Below are 23,886 nucleotides of genomic sequence, written 5' to 3' on the forward strand. Positions count from 1 at the left end.
AGGGAGGCTTTTCTGAATTTAGCGTAGAGCGTAGGGAGGCTTTCTGAATTTAGCGTATTACATAGCCGGCCCTCTGAATTTAGCGTAGAGCGTTTTTGGGACCCCCCCATGCAGGCCCTCATTTAGCGTAAAGCAAAGTTAGCCTGCTATAATTTAACGCAATGCGTGATTGCCGCAATCAACCCATAATTTTTCTGAATTTAGCGTAGAGTCTTGACGGCCCCTGCGCAGCAGCTAGACCTCTTTAATAAGTCGATTGTGGACAAAACATAGGAGCAGATGGGGTCCAGTATCTTAAGAATAACAAATGCACAAAAGCTCACAGAAATATATGTATGTGAGCAACTTTTCTAGTAACATACCTACATACAAAAATCGACGTAGGGCGCACAAAACTGATAATTTTAGTTTATTTTCAGGTGAGACGACCTATGTGGCTAAGGGGTAACAACCCTGCAGCAGAAAACTGAAGAGGGCTGGCAGAAAGGCACACATAAGCTTCGATAAAATCCCAGATTTCCCAGTACCGAGTAAGCCTTCCAAATCTATCTTCATAAAAGTAACAATGAAGATGATAATTGTTTTCATCATTCTGGTAGGATGTGAAAGTTTAGACTCTACATGTTTCCCTGGGTGCAAAAACACAAAATCATGTCCATTTTCCATTCATTCTGGCATGCATGTGCATAAGGTTGATTACCATGATGCTTGTCTCTTATGCACTGCACAATTGAACCAACAACATGATCTAACTGTGCAGAATACCTCTCAAACATGCCTGCCTGACGCTACACGGATTGGGGTTAGAGGGTTTGTATTTGGGAAACTCTCAGCTCAGAAACTACGGCCACTTCAGCACTCAGCACTATATGACCTAGCTTTACATGAATGTGGAATCACAGATTTGGAACCTGATACTTTGACTGGTTTTCATGTTTTGAACTCTTTACATCTTGACTTCAACAATTTGACTCATGTCAAGCGAACCTGGTTTGACGGTTTGAAGTTTCCAGAGTTGCTACACACTCTATCACTATCCCACAACTACATAACTAACATCGATTCGAAATGTTTCGGAAAGCTTGTTGATTTGAGAGTATTGTTGCTTGACAATAACTCACTACAAAGCATCCAGCCATTTTGGTTTTACAATCTTAGAAGTTTGACCCAACTTTCCTTGAAATCAAATTCCATCAAAAGCCTTCACTCAATGGCATCATTGCCAAGGCTCGGCCGCCTAGATTTGAGCAGAAATGCATTGACGTGTTTGTCAATTGAAACTATGAAAAGGCTACAAGTGCTAAAAGAACTGACAGTGAGTGAAAATACATTGCTTGCTCTCGATGGTTCTACTTCTTTTTTGATGCACTGGTGCCTTGATTATCGTCACTATCGTTATCTTGGTCATTACATTGCACTAAAGGTGAATGAGGCAGTTTTCTGTATAACCGGTTCTCAACTAAAACAATATAACATCCAGATGCAACATGACTCTCTCGGACAGCTAGTTCGGCCAAATGTAGAACCAAGTGGGCAATGCAGATCATTGGCAGTTAAGTTGACTTCAGGAAGCCAGATGAAGTACAATCTACCAGTTGTTATCATATCAACTGACAAAAAATCAGATGAACATATCACTAACATCACTAGCTTGTGCCAACTAGCTTGGAAAGACGTAGGCAGCATAAGGTTGGCAATTGGGGAAGACTTTACCCTGCAGATTGTTCCAATGGGTGTAGACAAATCCCATATTGTTGCTATAGTTCTCTCCGATGTCATCTCAAATGGAAACAGGAGCCAGTCGCAAGGTAAATGCTACAGCAGAGGTCAAGAGGAAATGATGAATGTAACATGTGTTGTCAACACTTGGAACAAGACTTTCCAACACGTCTTCACTGCACCCATGTCCAGTACTGCTGATGGTACTGTGTGTGAAGAAAAGACAAGCACTGTGTCCAACTTTTCTGATGGCACCATGTGCACAGATGAAATAAAGATTCAGACGACAGAAACGACCAAGACTAAAACAACCAAGACTATCCTCATTCAAACACGCCCTGATACAAGTAGCATGGTGACAATGCAGCCAGAAAAGGGAAAATCCTTACCAGTCAGAATCATCACGTTGTCATCTGTAGTCGGGTTTTTTCTCATAGCAACACTTATTACATGTAGCATCAGAGCGAAGGGCTATTGTTCACAGGACAACCAGGCTGCTGGTAATTTACAGGGGCCTCCGCCACGGGGTATCATCAGCCTGAATCACTTTACGATAAGTGGACCAAATGTCAATTTTTCAGTCCCATGTGAAGAGACAGATGTGCCCCTAGGTGATGAGCAGCAATACAGTGAAATTCCCGACGAGTACTACTCCAACTACCAAAATACTTCACCGGAGACTCCTATTGATAATGATTACTGGCACATTCCCGACAGTTACTTTGACTACGAGAACACACGACCAGCATCACTACATCAATACTGGGAAATCCCTGATGAGCACTACAACTACCAAAATACCACAACGCGCCCCCTGTCATTCCCTCTGACATCTGATAAAGTAGAGGATGACGCTGTAACTTTCTACGCTGCCACAGCTGAGGTGGCTCTTCCTTCATCAACCAGGGCAGGTGGCAAACATCCATCCTACAGCACATACCCTCGTAACAAATCAGTCTCACTGATACATGCATGTCAGAGGAAGACGAACATTAGATCGTACGGCATGCCTGTAGTAGGCAGGTACGGGGCCAGGCGCATGGCTTTAGCTTCAATGGCTATGACTTTATACAACAACCCAACACAGGCAAGCAGATGGCAGACTAACTTGAAGTACTGGGCTGGATACAAACCCGAACCCTCAAACAAAGAAACACTTAGAAAGATGTCGTATCAACAAGCCCTAAACATACCCATTAACACATCCAAGGGTGATTCCTTAATAACATGCAAGAACGATAACAAAGGCAAAATTCGCAGGTCGAAAAGCTTGAGCATGAATTTATCTATGTTAAAAATGGATGAGTCCAACAAGAAAGCAGCTTACCGTCGTCAAAGTATTTAGCCAGGATGTTCAATGTCCACCTCATCTGACATATTAAACCTGACTTCATCAGTTACCACTTGTTCATTGTGAGTACTGAACCTTCCCCACTCTATACTATCATGTACCACCCCTTTCCTTAGTGCTGAAGGACCTTCCCTCATGCTGTACTATCCTGTACCATCCCTTTCCTATCCTTAGTGCTGAAGGGCCTTCTCCCACCATGTACTCTTATGTACCATCCCTTTTCTCAGGGCTGAAGGACAGCGCCCCCTGTATTATACTGTATACCATATACTGTCCCCAGCGTTATCTGAGGTGCCATCCCCAAACCTGTAATACCCATATCACCCTTCCTTTAGTGCTGAAAGACCATCTTCACCCTGTAACATACCTTTCCTTAGTGCTGAAAGACCATCCCACCATGTACTATTCTGTACCATCCCTTTCCTTAGTGCTGAAGGACCATACCCCACCATGTACTTTTCTGTACCATCCCTTTCCTTAGTGCTGAAATACCTTCCCCCACTCTATGTACTCTATCAATACAGAGTAAGACACTCATACATGTACTTGACAAAATTTTGCTCCATGATCCCTTTATTTGTTCAGAAGTTCTGTAATATAGAATGTTGAGTTCTAGTGTAGCAGAATTATTGCTTTATATTTGAAGAAATTGTTAACACACTGTAAGTTTGATAAGTTGTGTATTGTGTTGTTGTATGCACTGTATAAAGGCAACACGAAATACTTTCTTTGTTTGTAATAATATGGTTCCTAATTATGAGAGTGCTCAATCTTAACATTTCAAGAAAGAACATCTTAGATTTTTTGTATTTACTGTATAACGTTATATTGAATGTTGTAGAAGTCAAAAATAGAATTAAGTTGAAGAAGTCTCAAATATCTTTCCCCTCTGCCAACGTCATACTTTCAGCATAGTTTGTTTTGAAAGTTGTTTACTAGATTTGTGAGCAGGCGAAACGTTGTGGTACTAGACTGAATAAAAGTTCTAAATGGGAACTATGCGGCTCCAGATGTCTTACTGAGGAACGACTGCAGTGTGAAAGATGTCGGTTAGCTTGAGGAATGAATCCACTCTACTTTATACTAGATTTGTGAGCAGGATAATTTAGAAAGAAATGGAAGGATTTTAAAGATTTCTAATGTGAAAATATCTTTGTCATGAATGTTTACTATTGCACCATACAACAATAACCCTATAACTACCCTTCGTGCTGCACATAACAGATACCACCAAAAATATGACTTATGAAATATGAATTAGGGATAAAGATGTGAGGGAAACTAAGTGCCTTATCGAAAGTTCTGTCTAGTTCTAGATGTTGAATCCTGGTATTCCTTGTCATCATAATACAAATCTTGCAACAACAAGTTATTCTAAAAGTTGCTACTTTTTGCCCCCCATTCGATGAATAGCTTTGTTGTCCAGAACCTCCACATCCTTGTCCTTGGGTGTTAGGACCGTGTTTACCATCGCCCTAGCGAGCGTTGCTATGGGAACAGTGAGGGCAGTTGGGAAGAAGAAAGCGACCGGTGCCAGTGCCTTCTTTAGAAACCACTCTCCAACCCTGGTTTCATCTTTTCTGTCCACCATGATGACCCTATCATGTAAAAAATATACATGATTACAAATGATGTAAAAATGTACAAGATTAACCAGGGCTGTCTCCAGGACCCGTCCCGGAAATTTGCTTGTTGGGACGGAAAAAGGTTTACCTTGTCCGTCCCAAAATCTTAACTTTATGACATGAAATTGATGAAAATGTATCTTCGTAAGCTTAAAATGATGAATTTAACAAGGGAAATTCAACACGTTGGCTCCCAAGCAATGAGTGGGACGGAAAAAGATTAAAAGCTGGAAACCAGCCCTGAGATTAACACAGCAAAAGTGTAACTATTAACTGTTACCTCTTGAATGAAAAGCAAAGTAAAGCTTGGTAGATTTTGAACTCACGCTGGCTGGAAAATGGACAGTCTGTCAAAGCCAAGGGCTTTTGCTTCCTCCTCTACCTCCCCCTGTCAAATAAAAAAATAGGACTGATTTTTAGGAAAACATACAAATAACATTCATCCATAACTGGCAAACTTTAAACTAAAACTGGCCTAAATTTCTTCATAAACTACCTCAAGTATATGCAGCACACATCAGTATTGTCTTCTGCTGTTCATCAGTTCAGGAAAAAATGACCCAGTTTTTTTCTCAAGGGGATTTGGAACAAAATCAATATGCTTAAGGATGTCACTCATTGATCACTGTACATAGACAGATGGTCTTTATGCAGAGGCAGTCACTAATACAGGTTTGACTTTTTGTACAGTAACTATATGTATGTGATAGACTGATATTTTGTAGAGGTGCATTGCACTTATCAAGTGTGTGAATCGGCACGCTTACTTTGATTTTGGAGTATGGGTGAGAGGCATCCTTACTGGCCTTCATAGCTGACAACAGGACAAGATGACGACATCCCCCGAGCTTGGCTAGCTCAGCAGATTTCACCACGTAGTCATGGTCAACCTTCCTCAGGGCAGGCTAAAGTACAAAAGCAGCAACATTCAAAGCACTGAAATAGATTAGACAAAATTTGAAAATACAGCTTGGTAAGGTCTCAATTCTAAGACCTTTTCAACTTGTTTGATCTATCTCGTATGTACGCACCCTGTGCCTGGATATGCAACCTTCATCAACCAAGCACTGATATATACATCAAATGATAATTCATAATAATTGACAATACAACTTTTGAGTTGCATGAAATTGCGGTTTGAAAAAAACATTTTTCATGAGTATAGTTGGCAATTTCTGACAAAAAGCAAAGGGGGATTGTCCCTTTACAGAATACCTAGAGATGATGAATCTAAAAAAAGCTTTGCAGTACCACATTAAATCTATAAACCCAACAAAATTCAAGACGCTAGACAATTTCTGAACCATTGATTTGAAGTCACAAATGCACAAAATTGTTTGAAGGATTGGCATAGGTTTTTCACAAATCTCTCCACAATGCCTTGATGTTAGTAGAAAGGAATGCTGTAAACGAGAAAATGTTCGCGGGGATTTTATTTTGCGGGAGAAAATGAAGTATTTGCGGTGGTTTTAAGTTTGCGGTTGAAACAAAGGGGTAGGCGGGCAGAAATACAGAAAAAAAATGTGGTTTTAATTTCGCGGTGAAGAAGTCACCAGGTGAACATAAAACCGCCGTGAACATTTCCCCATTTACAGTATCTCAGCTTAAGCAAATGACTTACCAGGTTGCTGGTTACCCCTGCGCTACCAGCTCTGGCTCCAAGACAGATGAAGCCCACATCATGGTCCTTAAAGACTTCAGCATGACTGTCCAAGTTGTCAAAGTCTACAACCTTCTGGACCTGCACAAATAACATATTGTTGTTCTTGATCTTATTTCAAGAAGTTTCAAGTTATCAAAGTTTAGTGATAGACAATAAGGTCACAAAAAGCTTTGTATAGACATTTGAATAAAGAGATAAAAAAAACTTCCTTCTGCTTTTCTTCTTAATTCTATAGTTTATAATAATAAGAACTAGATATTCATGAATTAATGGAAAACATTCTCATAGGTTTACAAATATAGAGTTGAAATCAAAGATCAAAAACAATTGAAGAAGTAATGATGTCAAAAGAATAATTACAATGGACTGGTATTTCTCCCCATCATATTTGACCTCTCTTCGACCAATCAGAGTGACGGTCTGGAAGATCTTCCGGTTAGTCAGCTCCTCCAAAATGTGCTTTCCCGTTTCTCCTGTAGCTCCCACCATGAAAGCACTCTGATTGGTCGCAAGAAACTCCTCATCTGTTTGGACAGCTGCAGTTGCCATTCTGGAGAGAGGTAACATTAGCACAATTAGAAACTGACAATAAACATAGTCGGTATGATAACCATACAATAAATGTATATCTTCAACATTAGCGAGCACTGAAAAATGATTTTTAAAAGACATATTAGAATGATAGTTAACCATCGGCTTGAAGGTCCTATCTTAGATATCTTGCTTAACATTAATTCCTTAAAATCATTATTTCAATTCAAGTGCATCGAATTTATCAACGGGTCAGCAAAGTATATCTAGTCACCTCCAGTATTCCTCTTCCCCAGTTGTACCGTACTCCAACCAAGCAAGGAAAACTCCAATGAGAATCACCACAACACTTATCACACCTGTAACGCCAACCTTGACCGTCACCATCTAGCGATTTTCCACGAATTGCAGTACGTGACCCAATTCACAACATTAGTGTTAGCGTTCCAATTTTCCCGGCAATATCGGAGATTAACAAATCCTTCCAGCGCGCGCGTTAGCAGACTAACCTCACACACGTAGGTCTGGGCTGTGATCTCACTCTACACACGGAAACTCGGAGCAGGACGGATCTACAAACAAGCATTTCCTGCAGCTCCAAGAAGAGACAAAATGGCTTCCTTCAATGTGATATGGGGTCAACTACAATTAGGGAAGGATCACTAAATATCGTAAGGGCAGGGTATGTCAAAATGGAACAAAACAAAGCCAAAAAGGAACGGCTAGGATAAAGATAAGGATCGTCCGAGAGAAAATTGGCAGAAATTGACAAACGACAATGTAAAGAAGAAGAGCCATGAAATATAAGATCATATATAAACTTCACCCAACCACTCTCTACGACAATTTATGGTTTTTCCCTAGCTAATTACGTAGTATCCAAAACAACCCAGCAGCAGCTTTTGCCAGATGTAGCTAATATAGATCCCATCTTAAAGAGACGAGAAGAATCCGAACCTTTGTATTTTAGCTTTGCGTTTTGTGTACGCCTTCATGTGTGTGTTTGTATTGAACTTTGCAATTGAATACTGTTCTTCTTCTTCCGGTAATGTCCATCGGCCGGGTATCGGCCAGGGCTAACCCTTTGTAATAGCTTTCGGCTAGTTGTGTAACGTTAGCCCTGGCTGTACGTTTTTAAAGTCAAATAAATCAACTCAAAATCAAATCAAGGCTTGCGTATAGTCCGGAAGTGAAAGTAGGCTAGGATATGTCGGATGTGCTTTTTCGCAGTACAGAAACGACATCTAGCGACCGTTGTATGATGTGAGCAAATATGTTATTTGCACCTGTGCAAAATAAAGCCTTTATCGGTAACGTTACGTCGATTGCCAAGGTTAAGATAATAGGTCAGCTCATAACCAACTTTTAGCATTTACTGAGTGGTTGCTGAGGTATGAAACCTTTAAAACAGCGCCATTTGCAGCCCACGAAAACAACCGCGGTATCAAACACCCTAGTTATGTTTAGTCAATACAAGAAGTTAACGATACCTTGGCCGTCAACAAAGCGTTGCGCCTGCGTTTTTTGTCAAGGAAACAAGATTGCTTATCGCGTAAAATTTCACCGACAACATCCCCAACGGAGCTGTAACAACTTCAGAAGGGCCGTACTGTCTTGAGAGTTAGAGCGACTCAGCTTTGGAGACAAGACTTCAGCCTAGGCCAGGAAACCATGGTTTCCCTTGGTTGCACAATGGTTACATGGAACAGAAGCGCATCATTGCGGCAGCTCTGAAAACTACAGTAGGACAGGAACACTCAATAGGTAACGTCAGATTGTGATATTTGAATGAGGAGGGTGCACATGTGTTAGACTGGCCCTGAACACTTTATACTATGGTTCTGGTCTGAATTGTTGATTTTGAAGAGGGTCATGGCCTCTACCAGGCTCCACAGGTCGCCGGAAAAATCGTAGAAAATGGCCAAATAGACGGATAGCCTGCCAGAGAAGTTAGTCCGCTAAAGAAGTTACAGTTTGCGACCTCTCGATGCATGCATGGATGGCAAATGGCCCCTACCTCCGTAGCCGACTCCCTTAGCATACTATTCACTCTATTTGGCCAGTTTCAGCTATTTTCCCAGCCTTCCGCGGAGCCTGGTAGAGGCTAGAGAGTCAACGTAAGCCTTTTTTGTGCTCAAACACGGTGACCGTCGTATTTTGGCCATTTTCTTCCGCCGAGAAGACACAACAACTTTGGTCTTAAGGTAAATAAGTAGCAGGTGGTTATGTCAAGTGTGTCTTTGTGATGGACAAACAGCACCCATGTACAACAAGTAGACAAGGTTCTGTGCATGTTTTCTACTGTGTTAGTAGTGAGAAAGGCAGGTACAGTTAGTCAAAGTGATTCGTGATTGCGTCAATTTGATATATAGGGTACAAAATCATAAAATGCTAAAGAGTTGCTTTCGTATCGTTTGCACAGTAAGTTGAACTAACATACTAGTAGTACGTGTATCTATAGCGTATGGTTAGAGAGTTTTGTACAGGCGACCAAGTTGTAATGGTCTTTTTGTTAGATATACCTTAAAATGCCATGTCTTCATCCATATACAATGAATTTTCCCTCCAACAGACACAGGGCAGCACGGCGGCTGATGAAAAGCTGTTTTGTAGGTTCTTGACAGTAATCATTATAGGTTAGGCCTTAGGGTTGGCTATCATATAGGTCACACTTTGAGCGAAACAAACCAATTTCTGTCAGAAAATAACTGTCTGTCCTGTTTAAATCATAGATATGTACTTACACGAGTGAGAAGTTGGAAACATACTGAACACGGAATAGTTAGGTGTACAAAAAAGGGACTTTTCGCAGTTTTTTTATACATCAAAAAGAGTTAACTAGGCATGACCTATATATTGCTATAACGCAACCGTCTTTCGACATACATTGCATCTTGAACAACAACAACAACGATTATTTACATACACTACATCGGTTGGCTGCAAGACTAAGGCAAGGAAGACTTTACTATAAGCAGTGCGCGCATGCCCCAACCAGGGTCCTTCATACTAACCTGGTATCCGGTTACGTCATTCATAGTCAGGTCTCCTGGCCTTTTGTGTACGGCTAGGGAAGCATAACCTTTTAGAAGTCTATCGAGCATCAAATCAGTTGCACCAAACATACAGGTCAGAGAACACGGAGGACGTGAGGTCTAACAGCTGCTGACGGGGTTGTTGCATTTCAGGATGTCGCAGTTGGTGTCCAAGCGAAAGAGGAAGACCCATGGAACGGAAAGGTAGGTTCCGCTAAAAGCGAGGTCAGATTCGCCGCAGGCCTTCGTGCGATTTTGATGTTTAGAGCGGTTGGTTCTGTTACAGCCTGCTGTAAAATTTTCAAGCAGGCTGTAACAGAACCAACCGCTGGCAAGGATCTACTATTCTAGGACAGCCTTTTCTGTAACAAGACGGCTGAATTTTGCAGGACACCTGTATGGCTCAGTTTGCTATTGTAGGACGATCATATGCCGTACTAGTATATGGCCGGGCGAGTTGCTAATGATGCTGGCAAGGCGTGACAGTGGTGTGTAAGGTCGAGATCTTTGTGTCCGTTCAGCATGATTACGTTGATACCCCCACCCACCTCCCACCGTCCAAGGTCTTATCACGGGCTACGAGTGAACTGAAGAAAGACAACATTCTAGAAGAATCACACACTTACATTTCAGTTCAAGTGTGGGCGAAAGTCTTTCAGAACACCGGGTGAGAGTAGCAGTAGCAACACCATACCTAGGTACCTACAGCCTTCCAAAACCGAAGAGCAGTATACAGAGTAATGTATTACTTTAGTAGCAGGCTTCAGAGAAGCTCTTTAATATTCTTATCTGGATCCTGCTTGGTCCATGCTTTTCAAGGGTTATCAGTAGTCGTTTTTTAACCTTTCTACTGAAGACGTACGCATTAATTTCCACTCTCCCCATTCTTAACCGTCCGCCTTTTACTCTCAAACAAGTGAAGGAAAGTCCTACACGCCCTACGCGTCTTTGTGTTTTCGTTCTTACATCTAGACAGATGTGATCGACTCTTCAGCCCCTATATCAGTGTCGGTATCCGTATCTATATAGCCAGCCGGTTTAAGCGCCCTTCGGTGTAACACATCACCCTCGTACCACCCATTTACAATCTTCTAGAGTTCTAATGTTCAATATTTCCCAACAGGCCCTATCTCCTTTTTGTTTGTACAAAAATGGAGTTAACATTCTCCTCACAAAGCTCTGCTTTGATAAAGAAGTCAGAATCTGTGAGAGTCTTTCCCCGTAAGTAGTGGTTTAGAGACGTTATTGTAGCGCTGTGATTCTATTTGTTTTTCTTAGTAGACACAAGACTATTGTGGAAACCAGTTGTACCGGCCGCACAGATTACCGTTATGGGGTGCACTAAATCTTCTGATGTACCTTAAGTAGTGCACTTTAAACGTTGCCATGGCTACAAAGTCTCCACGTTTGTGAAAGGATTTCCTCCTGCTGGGAGTAGGCGACGTTTTTTTATCAGTATACTCAAAACAACTGCTGCGATAGAGTCCAGGGAGAGTCAACATAGCTTACAACGCACCTGACCACACAACATTTATCCTCATCGCGATGTTCAACAAAATGAGTTCAAAGCAAACGGACCACCTATTTCGATGTCACAAGAAAATAGATAAATTGATCAATCTAAAAATGTTGACTGCGTTTTATAAATGAGATTGTGTGATTCAACATGTGAGTTTTGAATGAAGTTATTCCCACATCTTGTTATACACAATACTTGTTCTCAGAGTGCAGGGCTTGGGTTCGCTTGATTGGGTTATATCAAAAGTAAGAGGTACAAAAGGTCGCCGTTGTTCGATTATGAGCTACGCTAACCTTTCATCATTAGCTACTCAGTCCGCGCCCTGGTAATTATGGGGTTCCCAAAACAGCCCTTAACTTCATTAAGTAGAAGTGTCCTAACCATGGATACCACGGGAAACAGTAGCAGGTCTTTTGACGAAGTTGAACACCAGGGATGGCGGAAACTGCGGACTGTTTTGTTAGACAGTGTCACGATTGCTAAAAGCTGGTTTGGTACATTCTGACGTTATAACGGTTGGAAGAATTTGTTTATCTTTTTGCGGAGAGGGGCTGGTTGAATTTGTCATTATGTTGCTTTATTTCTTCTGTATCCTTTAGTATCGGCGGGTGTCCCGTTTACTTCGCAACAAAAACTGAGATTTAGAAATATGCATATGTCGGAGTATATTGTGCAAGAATGGCCGTCGGGTAAATGTATCTTATTGGATTTCAAATGACAACGCTGTTTCAATGTGATTGAAGGTTAGCATTCTACGTGTGAGTTAGTACTAGTAGTGAAGTAGTGAATTGTACTTGTTCTTTCCAGAATTCATTGAAATGTGTTTGTTGTTTTAGAGTCACCATGGCGACGAAGGTCCGGTTTTGGGACAAGCCATCCTCCGTCAAGAAGAGGACATGTAAGTGTATCTCTATCTTCAAGGATACTTGACCTAAAAAGCTGTGAATTGTGTTCTACAAGCATATCAAAAGATGGAGTCTAGGGTCTATCAGCAATATATCAGGGTCTATACAAATGATTATATGAAGTGGAACATGTGTTGCACATTCCGAGCAGTGTCCGAACATTGTAATTTTCAATGTATATTTCATTGATGCTTGCAATTGTTTTACTTTCTATTTTGTTTTTCTGTAGCTACGTCACTCGGCATCCTGACAAAGCGACCAATCAGAAGAACGGGCAGTGAGTCATACCTGGACCAATACATTCGCACGTATTACAAGAGCAAACTTGAGATCCCTTGTAGCGCAATTTTAAGTGTTAGACAAAGCGTCGCCGACGTGTTGGGAGCGTTAAGTCCACTTGTACAAGAAAACGAGTACAGCATGGCCATAGGGGACTTCGTGTGTGTCGGAAGCGGATACGACGGAATGAAAAACGGCATCCCCGACGAATTCGACGTCGTCGTGCCCTTTCGACTCGGCCCGAAGTGTTCCGAGACGCGCCGACCGGCTACGGACTACGTGTGCGTGCGGTCTCGGAGAGGTTCGAAGAACGCTGGGAAGGACACATGGTCGGGGTGTCGCACGGGGGAGGGATACATCTCACCCATCAAAGTAACAAAGCGTCTACAGAAAATAGTTCTAAAAGCGCTGGAAGAAACGGGGCTACCGAATGTCATCATTCACCCAGACTGTCGCAACGCACTCGGAGGCGAGAGAGTCGGAGTTCGGCTAAGTACGGAAGACGGCGTCACAATTCGTCTCCTTCCCGCTCTAGGCACGGTCGACCAGCTAGAACCGTTTCTGGTGGCGATATCGTACAGAGACGACCCGGACTACACACTGTCAGACTACTACTGGAGACGATGCTTCTGCGTAGAGGAAGGAAAAGTCGTCAGATACTTGTCACAAGCCGACGGCGGCCGAAGGATAAAAGTACTGCAAGTCATGAAACACGCTTTCCGCAAGGACGCGATGTTGCGCCACCTGTCGGATTACGCCATGAAGACAGCCCTGATGCACATGTTTGACCAGCACATTGACGAGGACGACTGGCACGCCTACAGCTTCGCGGCGTGCTTCATGGAGATGTTACGGCTGCTGCACGGCTACCTGAAGAGACAGAGCCTCCCTCACTTCTACATGGATGACGTCAACGTGCTGCGGAACGTGCCTGAGCCCAGGCTGGTGAGCATGACTGGCAAGGTGGAGAGCCTCCTAGCGAGCGAACAGGAAAGGACACGTTTGTTAAGAGCCCAGTTTCCGGTCACTATGTCTCTTTAGACGCCGGACCACAACTGATATATATGTATATAGAGAGAGATTATAGCTATGCTATTTGAGACGATGTGCAAATGCTACGGGAGTACCAAAATGTAAATTCTTAATCTTAAAAGGCTAATTCTTAATGTTTACATAACAAAAAGAAAAACTACAAAACAACTCGCTTTTGTGTGATAAAGGGTACATCAAAGTATGTTATTATGAAAACTTAGTTCTATCTTTTGTACATATGTAGTTTTAACAGCACATACAGATTGAGAAATAGTCAGCAACAAAGAGAAATTGAAATTAAAAGAAGAAAAAACATTGCTCATAAACCGAGGGCAAGGGGAGAAAATCACACCTAAGAACGGATTAAAGGAAGTTTATTAACGATTGCAAATGTGACGTAATGTGCTGTGTTCTTAACGCAGGTTTTACAGGTATTTAGATATGCCATACAGACAAAACTGTATAGTTTACATGTTCCAGAAAGTCACAGCGAATAACTGACAAATAATGTTTCTCCGTTTAGTCCATTACATACTGCATGTTTTTCTCACAATGAAACTCGGCTCAAGCAAATACAAAAATCCTCTGCCATGCATTTTCTGTAGCTGTGGCTTCTCGGAAAACATAAAGGGAGTTTAAGATTTATTCAAGCCCCATTTAAGTTAAGGGGGTAGCGCCGGCTTGCGCCACTTTGAGATTTCCTTTCGCAATTTGTCCAGTGAGATATATATCGATAGTACCCGCTTTATGCTTGGGTCACATTTCCAAACCGGGACCCGGTCGGACTGTCTTTGAGAACGTAAAGTATGATGTAAAAGAAGAAAAAAAACACACAAAACGTTCCAAAAAGTACTTATAGTATAGAGCATAGATTGTGCATATCTACCAATATGACGTTACACTTGCCCTTTTCGTTTCCGCAAACAGCCCGGCCGGGCCCCGGTTGGGAAATGTGACCCTAGCATTACATCCCATAGTGTACTGGATATGTCAGCCGTTCTGGCTTCTTGACTATAAGTTTGAGCACATCTACAAGCTTCCTGATCATGGCTTCCCTGGAGTCACCGTAGGTGAACATGTAACAGCAGTGACATCCGGCACTTCCGGTGAAGTTGGTGACGTCATCGTCAGGACCGTACGGTAGGATGAAGGACACGTCAGGATCCGACTTCAGCTTTTCGATCTGTGGAATAATAGAGAGCATGCAGTTTTGCTGTAGGGTCATCACAGGTTTTGATAACAGTTAAAATATACTGGGGGCGACCATTGATTGAATGGCTGCTTTCCCCCCGATGTCTTTCTATTTTCCACACCACACGGGCCTTTGCGCAATACTCGTTTAGAAAAAAGGAACTCGAACTGAACGAATATTTCTTTCTTTCTGAACATCATTCTTATAAAATATAGATGATTGATCGAGTCCAATGGCATTTAGACATATGACATGGAGGATTCTACTGGGGTGTTAATAATGCATCTGTTCCCTCTGAATAGTTTTAAAAGTTTGATAAGTTATTGGAGAATAAGGTTAACGATTCGCCAACTTGTCAGGTCGTACAGACTGTACTACTCCTTGTCACAGGCGCTAGGCGGCGTTGCGGCAAGCTAGAAATGCGGTTCCAAACGTGATTAAATCTATACCCCCCTTCTCGTCACTGTGCATGAGCCGTTCTATTTCACCTACCTGGTGGAAGTCCATCAGATTACCGGGCCTTTCCAGGTTGTCAAACCTGATGATATAGGCACTGGCCCATCTTCCCGTCTTGGTCTGAGGTGTGACGTATTTGACACCGCGGCCAGCAGTCAGGTACACATAGTCCTGGTTAGCGTTCTTGTAACTCTCTGTGTAGCAACCTTGGAGCTGCTTGGATCCCCCGGCATTTACTTCACACAGCCTCAGCTAAAATAAGATAGAAGATGTTCAGTTCTGCAAAAATGTGTCTCTTGTAGAGAAGTATGTTCAATCTAGTTGGTGGATTTTAACGTTCTACCTGCCCATCCTTCATCCTGAAGACATCAATGTTTGTAAAGCCATTGTTGAACCCAAACTGGACCATCCTGGTCATCACGCCCTCATAGACATCCCAGATCCGCTTCTGTAAGTCTTCTGGCTCAGAGGTTGGAGAGATCACGGTCATGAACTTGGCCTCTTGGTGGTCAAAACGGAGCTCGTCGGTGATCTGTGAGGGCATGCACATGGTCAGAATAGCTCCAAATTGTGCTTGATTAAGCATCTTGTATCCCTGCATATATGGTGCCGGTTTGGTCTTTGTCAACTACATGACTTGTGACTTAGCACAACTTTAACTATCTGAAGATGCACAGAACCCGAGCCGTGACTTATGTTCCAAAACAATCCTGGCTAGCTATGTGGCTTAGCTTTGTAATTTCAACTCACTGTCCAAGGCACAATCTCCTTGTCCACAACACATCCATCCACAGAGTAAAATGCCACGGCGTCCAAGTATGGCTCCACGATCACAACATCTCGCAGGGCGAGTGGGTATTTTTCCACGTCCAGATACTGCTTAAAATAATCCCTAATGGAAACAAATAAAGTAATAGTTGTGCGTGCAAAATGGGAAGAAAATGGGAAAGCACATAGACATTAGGTTTACCGATAGTTTTTAGATATGGTAAATTGGGTACTGTCGGCTAAAACGGTAAAAAAACTATTTTAAGAATAGCAGGTGATAGTTTGAATATAAATCTTGCTTATAATTACTTAAAGAGAGCTGCACTTGGTGATGCCTTGTAGTGAGGATGCTCAGCCCTCATTGTCCGAAGGTTCTGCAGCGCACGTTTCATGTCTTCGTAGTTTTCAACCTTGGCCACACCAACGGAGCCAAATGCTGATGCAGGCTTCACGAACGCAGGTAGACCTGGGGTAAAAAATGAAAGAAAAAAAACAAAACATCCCTGTTTAGGCCACAGCAAGTAATTTTTATGGATGACATCAGCGCGCTCATTAATTTTCGCCTGATTTCGAAATAAAAAACAAGAAATTTCATTGTCCTCCGACGGTGGTCAACATGCCAAAAATTGGCAGATATGTCGTAAAGGTTGACAGTCTAAGGTGTTTCATTGCATATGAATACCCAGTGTAGTTCCTGCCCATGATGGTATGACAAGCTGTTTTCTGCGTTTGTTCTAGTTAATTGAGCTGTATACAAATCTTCAAGAACAGTTTAATGTTGACAGTCTAAGGTGTTTCATTGCATATGAATACCCAGTGTAGTTGCTTCAGATGATGGTACAACAAGCTATTTTCTGCATTTGTTGTAGTTAGTCTATTGAGATGTATACACATCTATTTGGTTGAATAAATATAGAATACAACACGGGGTATTCCGTATCACCCGAGGTACCAGCCCGACCGCGGGTCGGATCGCCCGACGGCCGTAGGCCGGAGGGCGATCCGACCCGCGGGAGGGCTGGGACCGAGGGTGATGCGGAATACAACGTGTTGTATTTTATTTATGTCATACCTTGGCCATACCCACCCGAGAAAACACACATTTCAATGCGGAATGCGCCAGAAGTTGAGGGAGTTTTGTGTCCTCGAACAAGAAACTGTAGCAACATTGATTCCAATCTCCGAATCCGGTATTCGAATTTCCGACGGCCGCGCAACCGACGCGTTCGAAATGCGTTCGAAATATTCTATGGAAGCCTGTGTGATAACCCTCCCGAACCCTATGTGATCCGGATAGTTATCACACGGTCCGGAACACCCGTATCAGGCCCAGGCATGACATAAAGGAATATAGCTGTTGGTCATGATATCATATTTCGTCGCCTCAATTCTTGTTTAACAAGACTTATGATCTCAAAATTTGAAAATATAGGAATCTTGTTTTTTTTGGCCCGCCTTGTTTTTTTTTTCGCCCTATCTCATTAATTTTGGAGTCTGCGGAGGATGTCATCCATAAAATTTACTTGCTGTGGCCTTATCTGTTATTACGCCATTCGTGCTACTGTCACATTTGCAGCTGTGCCCGTAGGGGATGTAGTCCCGGCCGGACCCCAAAGACACAAATTTGTCCAGTGGACAGCCGGATATGGGAAGGGTACTTCTCGGTGTTCTCACGATTAGCTCACGGCGCCTATTTGTTACCGGGTCCCGGGTTGATTTTAACTCCGTGTTAGAAACTCCCAGGGTCCCGATCGTGCCCAAAAATATCACAGTAGCCGCAGGGTGCCGCGCGGGGCTGCTTAGGAGTTACACCCGAAAGTGCAAAAAAATAGCCTCTTTTTCTAATTATTATCTAAGCATTAGGTAGTAACCTTTTTACACCCCTCGCCGTGATCCTTCCTAGCCTTTTTTTTTCTTACCGACTTTTTCCAAGGCCCTCTCTGCATCCTCCAGCATAGTCGGTGAATCCAGATCCACTACATCGTAGGGTGTTGGGCTTTCAGTCGGGTCAAGGTACTGCCGTGTGTAGGCTTTGTGGAAAGCCAGGTAGCACGACTCGACACTGGGCCCGGGGATATGCGGGAAGTCCCTGGCAATGGCGGCGTGCACAAATGTAGACAGGTCGATGGTGGGGAGAATGATGTTGATGTTGTGGCAAGCGACGAGCTGAAGGAATGAGGAAAAGAAGAACAACACAGTTCTCAACCGTTCTCAACTGGCAGGTTGTTTTGTAAAACAGAACAAAGTCATATTTTTGGATCTACATATTCGTGAATTTTACTCACCTTCTTTACTCGTTGTACGTAGTCCAAGAGTGTCTCTTTCTCCTCAATATTGCTGAAGACAACCTCCGACACCTACGAATAAATAGACAGTAAAATGAGCTAGTATTTCTGGACGACCTTTCTCAGAAATGCTTTGAAGGGTTCAAGGTTCCGAAATATGCTTGGTGATTTGTACTAGTGATTTGTACTAAGCACGAACCACATAACATGTACGTGTATTTTCTTCTCTGACACACCTGTACTGTTGGGCATTGACGTAGTGCCTCTGCCTTGTGCTTGTCCTCGTTGGCGAACGGGATGAGTACGGAGACATCGCTGCGGGTTGAAGACATTCTGTCCAATCGCTCGGTCGCAGCGAGGTCACAGTGCGGTCGCCGTGCTAGTGGAATAGGTGTGTTAACGCATGTACTTCAGGCCACCATGTTGTTGTTCAACTGACGCAAGTGTCGGAAAAAAAGACGCCTACATTTTGAAATAATAAGTAGTTAACCCGCTTTTCCCAACCCTGCCCTGACCTACATCAAGGAAATGTCCTTGACTACACCAATGGCATACCAGGGCAGTGGATAATGATGCCGCCTAAGGGGGCACTGACCACTTTCGAAAAATTTTACCGGTAGTTCTGAGGGGGCTAAGCTTAGTCTTTCTCTCTATTTGAAAAACCGGCGAAATTGTATGCGCACGTTAAACTTGCAATAAAGTAAGTATGGCCACAGAGTAGAAAAGCTGTTTTAGTCGTTTACATAGAATTATTAGCCATGGTAGAGCATTATTTCTAGTATGAAATAAACTATGTGTGATAACGTATTACGTAGTGTGGCAAACCATGCATGTTCATAGCGACAGAAGGAAGGTTCCTCGGAGATCTAGAATGTGTACAGTGAATATATCCCCACCTGTGAGAATTGACGGTAATGTAAGAGAATTTTTCAGTGCTGACCTGACACAGAATCACTTACTATGCAGGAAATCACGTCCAACCCGTCGGGTAACTTAGTTGAACTGTCACCTCTGACATAGTCAGAGTCTGAGTGGCGATTGAACTAGATAGATACACATCGAAGCTTACTTATGGGTAAAGCCAACAGTGTGATGTGATTTTCGACGGTGTAGATTCTTTTTTTTGTGTGCATGTAGGTAACTTTACTCGCCTAGTGTTCATAGGTATTAGGTCACCGAGCTCCGTGCAATCTAATAAGGTAATTTTTCAGCAGAAAAATACGTTTTACTTTTGGGCGATTCTGAAATTTGGCGACCTTATAGTGATCAACAAATCTAGATCCACTTTATTTTGTTATTGTCATGCCATGTCATGTCATGTCATGTTACGTAAGTATAGCAATGTGATATCAAGTCAACGTACTTAAAGTTAACTCTGAAAAAAGAAAATGATTCGGCCCATGTAATACCATTGAACATATCACTTTACTCCTCTCATTTGCGATTTTAACATTTCAGACTACATGTAATCGACATCATCGCACATTTAATCCCGGTGTCTGGGATAAATACAAAATTCACTCATAAAGAAAGAAAGAAGGACACAAACACATACATTTGTACAAGGGGTAAGAAAAAAACAAAAGGAGAAAATTTATACCAAAACATGTAATTCAAACTAGTGACAAAGAAGACTGCTTTAGATTTGACAACTGGCTTTATCAGTCGTAAGAAGTTATACCTCAATGTATCAACTATATAGAAGTACAAATAACCCAGGATTGGTTAACAGTAGTCGTCTCTCTGTGCAGACAGTCTGCTCAAGTGTCTCAGTAGTGTGTAAAAGTTGGCCGACACGTCAGATATCTGTGCGTCCGTCAGATCGGCTAGCAGGTTGGCGTCAGGGAAGAAGAAGCTCCGACAGAAGCGGGTCCTCATGCACGTGTGAAGCCGCGCTAGCACACCCTGCCAGGGCCCCTCAACACACAGCAGTCCGTCCTCCCACGACTCCTCACGACTTGTCTCCGACGGAGCACTGCGGCCCTCCACCCGGGCGACAAAACCACTCCGCCCCCACTCACTGCGCACGCACACGTTCATGTGCTGGTTTTCGGAGAACCTCAGATCCACCCGAGTGAGAGAGTTAGAAAGGGAGGGGCCGGTGTGGTTGGCATGGTTACCGTTATATCTTTGTGTCACGTGGTTTTGAAGTTGTTCTCTCTCATGACGCCAGGAGTCATGCACATGCGCACTGACACCGTTCACCTCATTCTCGTCGACGTCGTCGGCAGTCAGGTCATTGTCCTCCCAGAGTACGCATGCGCGAATCACGTTCTGTGGTAAAAAGCATATCTCATCAACGATCTGCGCATGCGCCATGATGACAGCAGGATTGACCTGTAGCATGACGGAGTCCCACATCGGCAGGGTACTCTTGGTGAGCCGATCTTCGATCAGGTCGGTCGAGATCGCCCATTTCCGCCCCTCGATCATTTCCGACGCGTCTCCGAACTTTGACGAAGACGTGACGCCGGGATAATGCCTCGCTTCCATGTGCCAAACGATGACGTTTCTCTCTACTTCGTGCTTCATTCTCAGCGGCAGTTTGTTCAAGGGGACAGCGCTGTCGGGCCAACCGTAACACGTCAGGGACGTGACGAGTTCAACTGTGATGGTAGGAAAGTCGCCATAACGTTCTATCAGCAACATCACCACAGGTCTCTTCTGTCGTACCATGACGTCAACGACTCGGGACCAGGGGAGCTTGGGCACGTCACCGTCTCGTACCCAGCGTAGTTCGGACTGTAAGCTCAGTTTCAGATGCTGGACGGCTGACGAGACGATACCGAACAGCCAGGTGTAGATCTTTAAGGGGTTGAGGTAACGCTCTACGTCAAGGAAAGTCGTCCACCGCGCAGGCTTGGGCCGATTCTCGGCTACTTTGTACAGGACCTGGTTGGCGGGAATGCTCGCCTGGTCTCGGCTCGTCCAAACCTGAACAGTCAAACAAAAATATTTTGGTTGAAGAACAAACTCAAACTTACAAACTCAGTGTACAACACGGCAATGCAAGCCACTACAACTTAGTCACAATAAACAGAAGGCATCAAAACTCAATAATTGTAACCCTTTGTTCTCAACTTTTCTAATTCTACTCCCCCCCACCACCACCACACATGTACACACACACACGCACACACTCTCTCTGTCCTAAAAATAATATCGTACTTTCTTCGTTGTTTTGCAATAGCTGATCTCTAATCTTGAATTACCTTTTGTGTAGATACACATGTATGCAACGTATCGTGAGAAATATCGGCTGTACACTTAATCACTTTTGTAGTGAAAGTGTACCCGTCGTCTTGTGTTACTAAGTCGTGTACAACGGTACTTTCAATTGTTCCCACTATAGCCTTCTACAGAATCGGCGACATGTAACCCCATTCGCCCTTAACAACCCAAATGTTGACTTACTACCCAAATCAAATAGCCCACCAGCGTTAGAGAAAACACACCGCTAAATGCCGCCTTGTTTTGCCATTAACGTACCGTGCCCCTTTCACCCTTCAAGAAATAAAATGCTGAAAGATCTTTTGATCCGGGTCGGCATTCACGTATTTCCGTTGCTATGTTATGTAGGGTTTCTCGCCAGTGTATCCCGGTGACAGCGTAACGGTATAAAAGAAACCTTTTAGAGAGAGATCGTTTTTTAATGTCAACCGATTCTTAGTTGTGTATGACGTCTCGTTTGTATATCAATCAAATATTGGAAGTGCTAGCGCCCTTATACGTATTTATGTACGTGGGCGTAGAGGCAAATGTTACAAGCTGAAAAATTACAGACGCCATGTAATGAAGCGAAACACTAAGGCAGCTTTTTGATACGTTTGTCTAAAAATTTGTCTTTTCAAACAATCAAAATCTACATTATTGAGGTCAAATTATGAACTAGATCAAATGCTATTACCCACAAAGAACTACTTCAGCGGGAAAACGTTAACAAAGACCACATTGTATTGAAACTGTACCGTATTTCATTAGGCTTTTGTAAAATTAGATCAAGACTGTTTCCGACAGGTTTTTAAACAAACTGGTATTGTGAAACGTTACAGAAAACTAACACGGTTGTTTTTCCCACAAGGATTTTGTCATTACGCCCGTGGTAGTAAACAATCGTGTCTTAATTGTTGCTGAGGTAACGATGTAACGTTTTTCCTCAGGTACTCTATTGTACACCATCATGCCACACTAATCGCACCAATTGAGTAATTGAATTGTGCCCTTCTGGAGCGAAACTGCTTCCTTTGAAATGGTCAAAGACTGACACAGAAAATAGGCAACACAAAGAGCCAGAACAAAATAGCTTCTTCTTGTTCTAATTCTAAGTAAGGGGAGTGGCAATCTGTGAACAATATAAGCTTTTGCCTCTATTCAAATAGCAGGTAGATGTAGATAGTTAACAAGATAATTGCATTAAACAACAGCGAAGTGTTTACCTCAAAATCGTCCCAGTCTTTGCCGATGTCCAGAGGCAGTCGGCACTGCAAGACGTTCGGCGTCACCACTCGGACAAGATCGGCAACATTCGCCCCCTGTTCGTAGCAGTCCCGAAACTTCCTGTTGGATCTCATTTGTTTGAAGAGGCCACTCAGGACGTTCAATGCGACGTCAAGTGTTCGCCTTGTCGAGTCGTTCACCAGACCTACCGGTCCGGAGGGAGGCGAAATGTCGTCTGATCTCGGCTCCTGAGCCGCCATCTTTAGACGTGTCTGCTACAGTGACAAGTCAGTGACCCGCGGTGCGATGATTCTCAAGCAGCGGTTTTTACGGTATCCAAACCTAACCTGCCCCTCTACACACTCAAAGGAGAATTCAATTTACAGAAACTACTCCTCTAAAACCACCTGTTACATCCCACTGGCTAAGCATTAATGTTGTCATAGCCCCTAAAAAGCAGTTCTGGTAGCGCGCTTAATATAAAAGGGCGGTATTTACGCAGGGGTAAATCATTTGCAGAGCGCATGGTTGTGTTGTTATTGAGACAAATAAAAGAGCGCTTGTCAATAGAATATTTGACAGCCGTTAGATGGAATCTGGCGTGACGTTTTAGACCACACACTTCAAATCTGTGTGACGTTAACGTGTGTAAACTGAACACGTCAGACTGTGATGTATCTGTTGAGGGCATCATTGTCATTTGTGTCAAAGCCTTGAGTACCCCATACAAGATAACGTGCATAGGACCTATGCCGGGTCAGGATCACCCATTCTACCTCAGCATGCGGAAGGTTCGACCGCAAATCTCCGCATTCCCTTTCAAGTTAATAGCAATACATTGGTAGTGTTTGGAGGAACATGGGTTTTATAAATAAATCGCAGGAGGGTGCTATTGCATAGTGTACAGCTTATACGGACAACAACGTTTATCCCAACATCTGCTTGGAGATTGCAGAACGCCAGCACGAACGCGGTCTCAAGCGATCTTGATACAAAATTCACAGTTTAACTTTATACTCAGGGGCCATTCGTCGGCCTGAATGCGTGTTTATCTTGGTTACAAATATAGATAACGACTAAACTATCTGT

At 43.1% G+C, this 23,886-nt stretch overlaps 4 protein-coding genes across 6 annotated transcripts; 1 reads left to right on the forward strand and 3 right to left on the reverse strand.

Annotated features, from left to right (window-relative positions):
- Positions 1–3,625: 3,625 nt before the first annotated feature.
- LOC136420471 (oxidoreductase HTATIP2-like) lies at positions 3,626–7,547 on the reverse strand. 2 transcript variants are annotated; one of them, XM_066407419.1, is made up of 6 exons: positions 7,399–7,547; positions 6,719–6,908; positions 6,317–6,436; positions 5,463–5,600; positions 5,022–5,083; positions 3,626–4,668 (listed from the first exon to the last, which is right to left on the reverse strand). In XM_066407419.1, the coding sequence occupies exons 1-6, from the start codon at positions 7,473–7,475 to the stop codon at positions 4,455–4,457; spliced, it is 801 nt and encodes a 266-aa protein (XP_066263516.1). In that variant the 5' UTR covers positions 7,476–7,547; the 3' UTR covers positions 3,626–4,454. The 2 variants fall into 2 exon arrangements, with proteins under 2 accessions (XP_066263516.1, XP_066263515.1); XM_066407418.1 differs by having other exon boundaries at positions 7,164–7,500.
- An 830-nt stretch (positions 7,548–8,377) lies between these two features.
- On the forward strand, positions 8,378–14,060 carry LOC136420470 (cyclic GMP-AMP synthase-like). Of its 2 annotated transcripts, XM_066407417.1 has the most exons (4): positions 8,378–8,653; positions 10,078–10,128; positions 12,280–12,341; positions 12,578–14,060. In XM_066407417.1, exons 2-4 carry the CDS (start codon positions 10,079–10,081, stop codon positions 13,666–13,668), a joined length of 1,203 nt encoding a protein of 400 aa, XP_066263514.1. In that variant the 5' UTR covers positions 8,378–8,653; position 10,078; the 3' UTR covers positions 13,669–14,060. The 2 variants fall into 2 exon arrangements, with proteins under 2 accessions (XP_066263514.1, XP_066263512.1); XM_066407415.1 differs by lacking the exon at positions 8,378–8,653 and having other exon boundaries at positions 9,730–10,128; positions 12,578–14,059.
- Positions 14,061–15,229: 1,169 nt separating this feature from the next.
- On the reverse strand, positions 15,230–19,651 carry LOC136421088 (uncharacterized). Its single transcript, XM_066408236.1, has 7 exons — positions 18,597–19,651; positions 18,361–18,432; positions 17,995–18,241; positions 16,385–16,541; positions 16,058–16,199; positions 15,651–15,839; positions 15,230–15,559 (listed from the first exon to the last, which is right to left on the reverse strand). Exons 1-7 carry the CDS (start codon positions 18,690–18,692, stop codon positions 15,245–15,247), a joined length of 1,218 nt encoding a protein of 405 aa, XP_066264333.1. The 5' UTR covers positions 18,693–19,651; the 3' UTR covers positions 15,230–15,244.
- Positions 19,652–19,766: 115 nt separating this feature from the next.
- Positions 19,767–23,267, reverse strand: LOC136420933 (uncharacterized). Its single transcript, XM_066408072.1, has 2 exons — positions 22,797–23,267; positions 19,767–21,294 (listed from the first exon to the last, which is right to left on the reverse strand). The coding sequence occupies exons 1-2, from the start codon at positions 23,055–23,057 to the stop codon at positions 20,086–20,088; spliced, it is 1,470 nt and encodes a 489-aa protein (XP_066264169.1). The 5' UTR covers positions 23,058–23,267; the 3' UTR covers positions 19,767–20,085.
- Between the last annotated feature and the right edge of the window lie 619 nt (positions 23,268–23,886).

The sequence above is a fragment of the Branchiostoma lanceolatum genome, chromosome 15, assembly GCF_035083965.1.
Source record: "Branchiostoma lanceolatum isolate klBraLanc5 chromosome 15, klBraLanc5.hap2, whole genome shotgun sequence".
In the NCBI taxonomy this organism is placed as follows: Eukaryota; Metazoa; Chordata; class Leptocardii; order Amphioxiformes; family Branchiostomatidae; genus Branchiostoma; species Branchiostoma lanceolatum.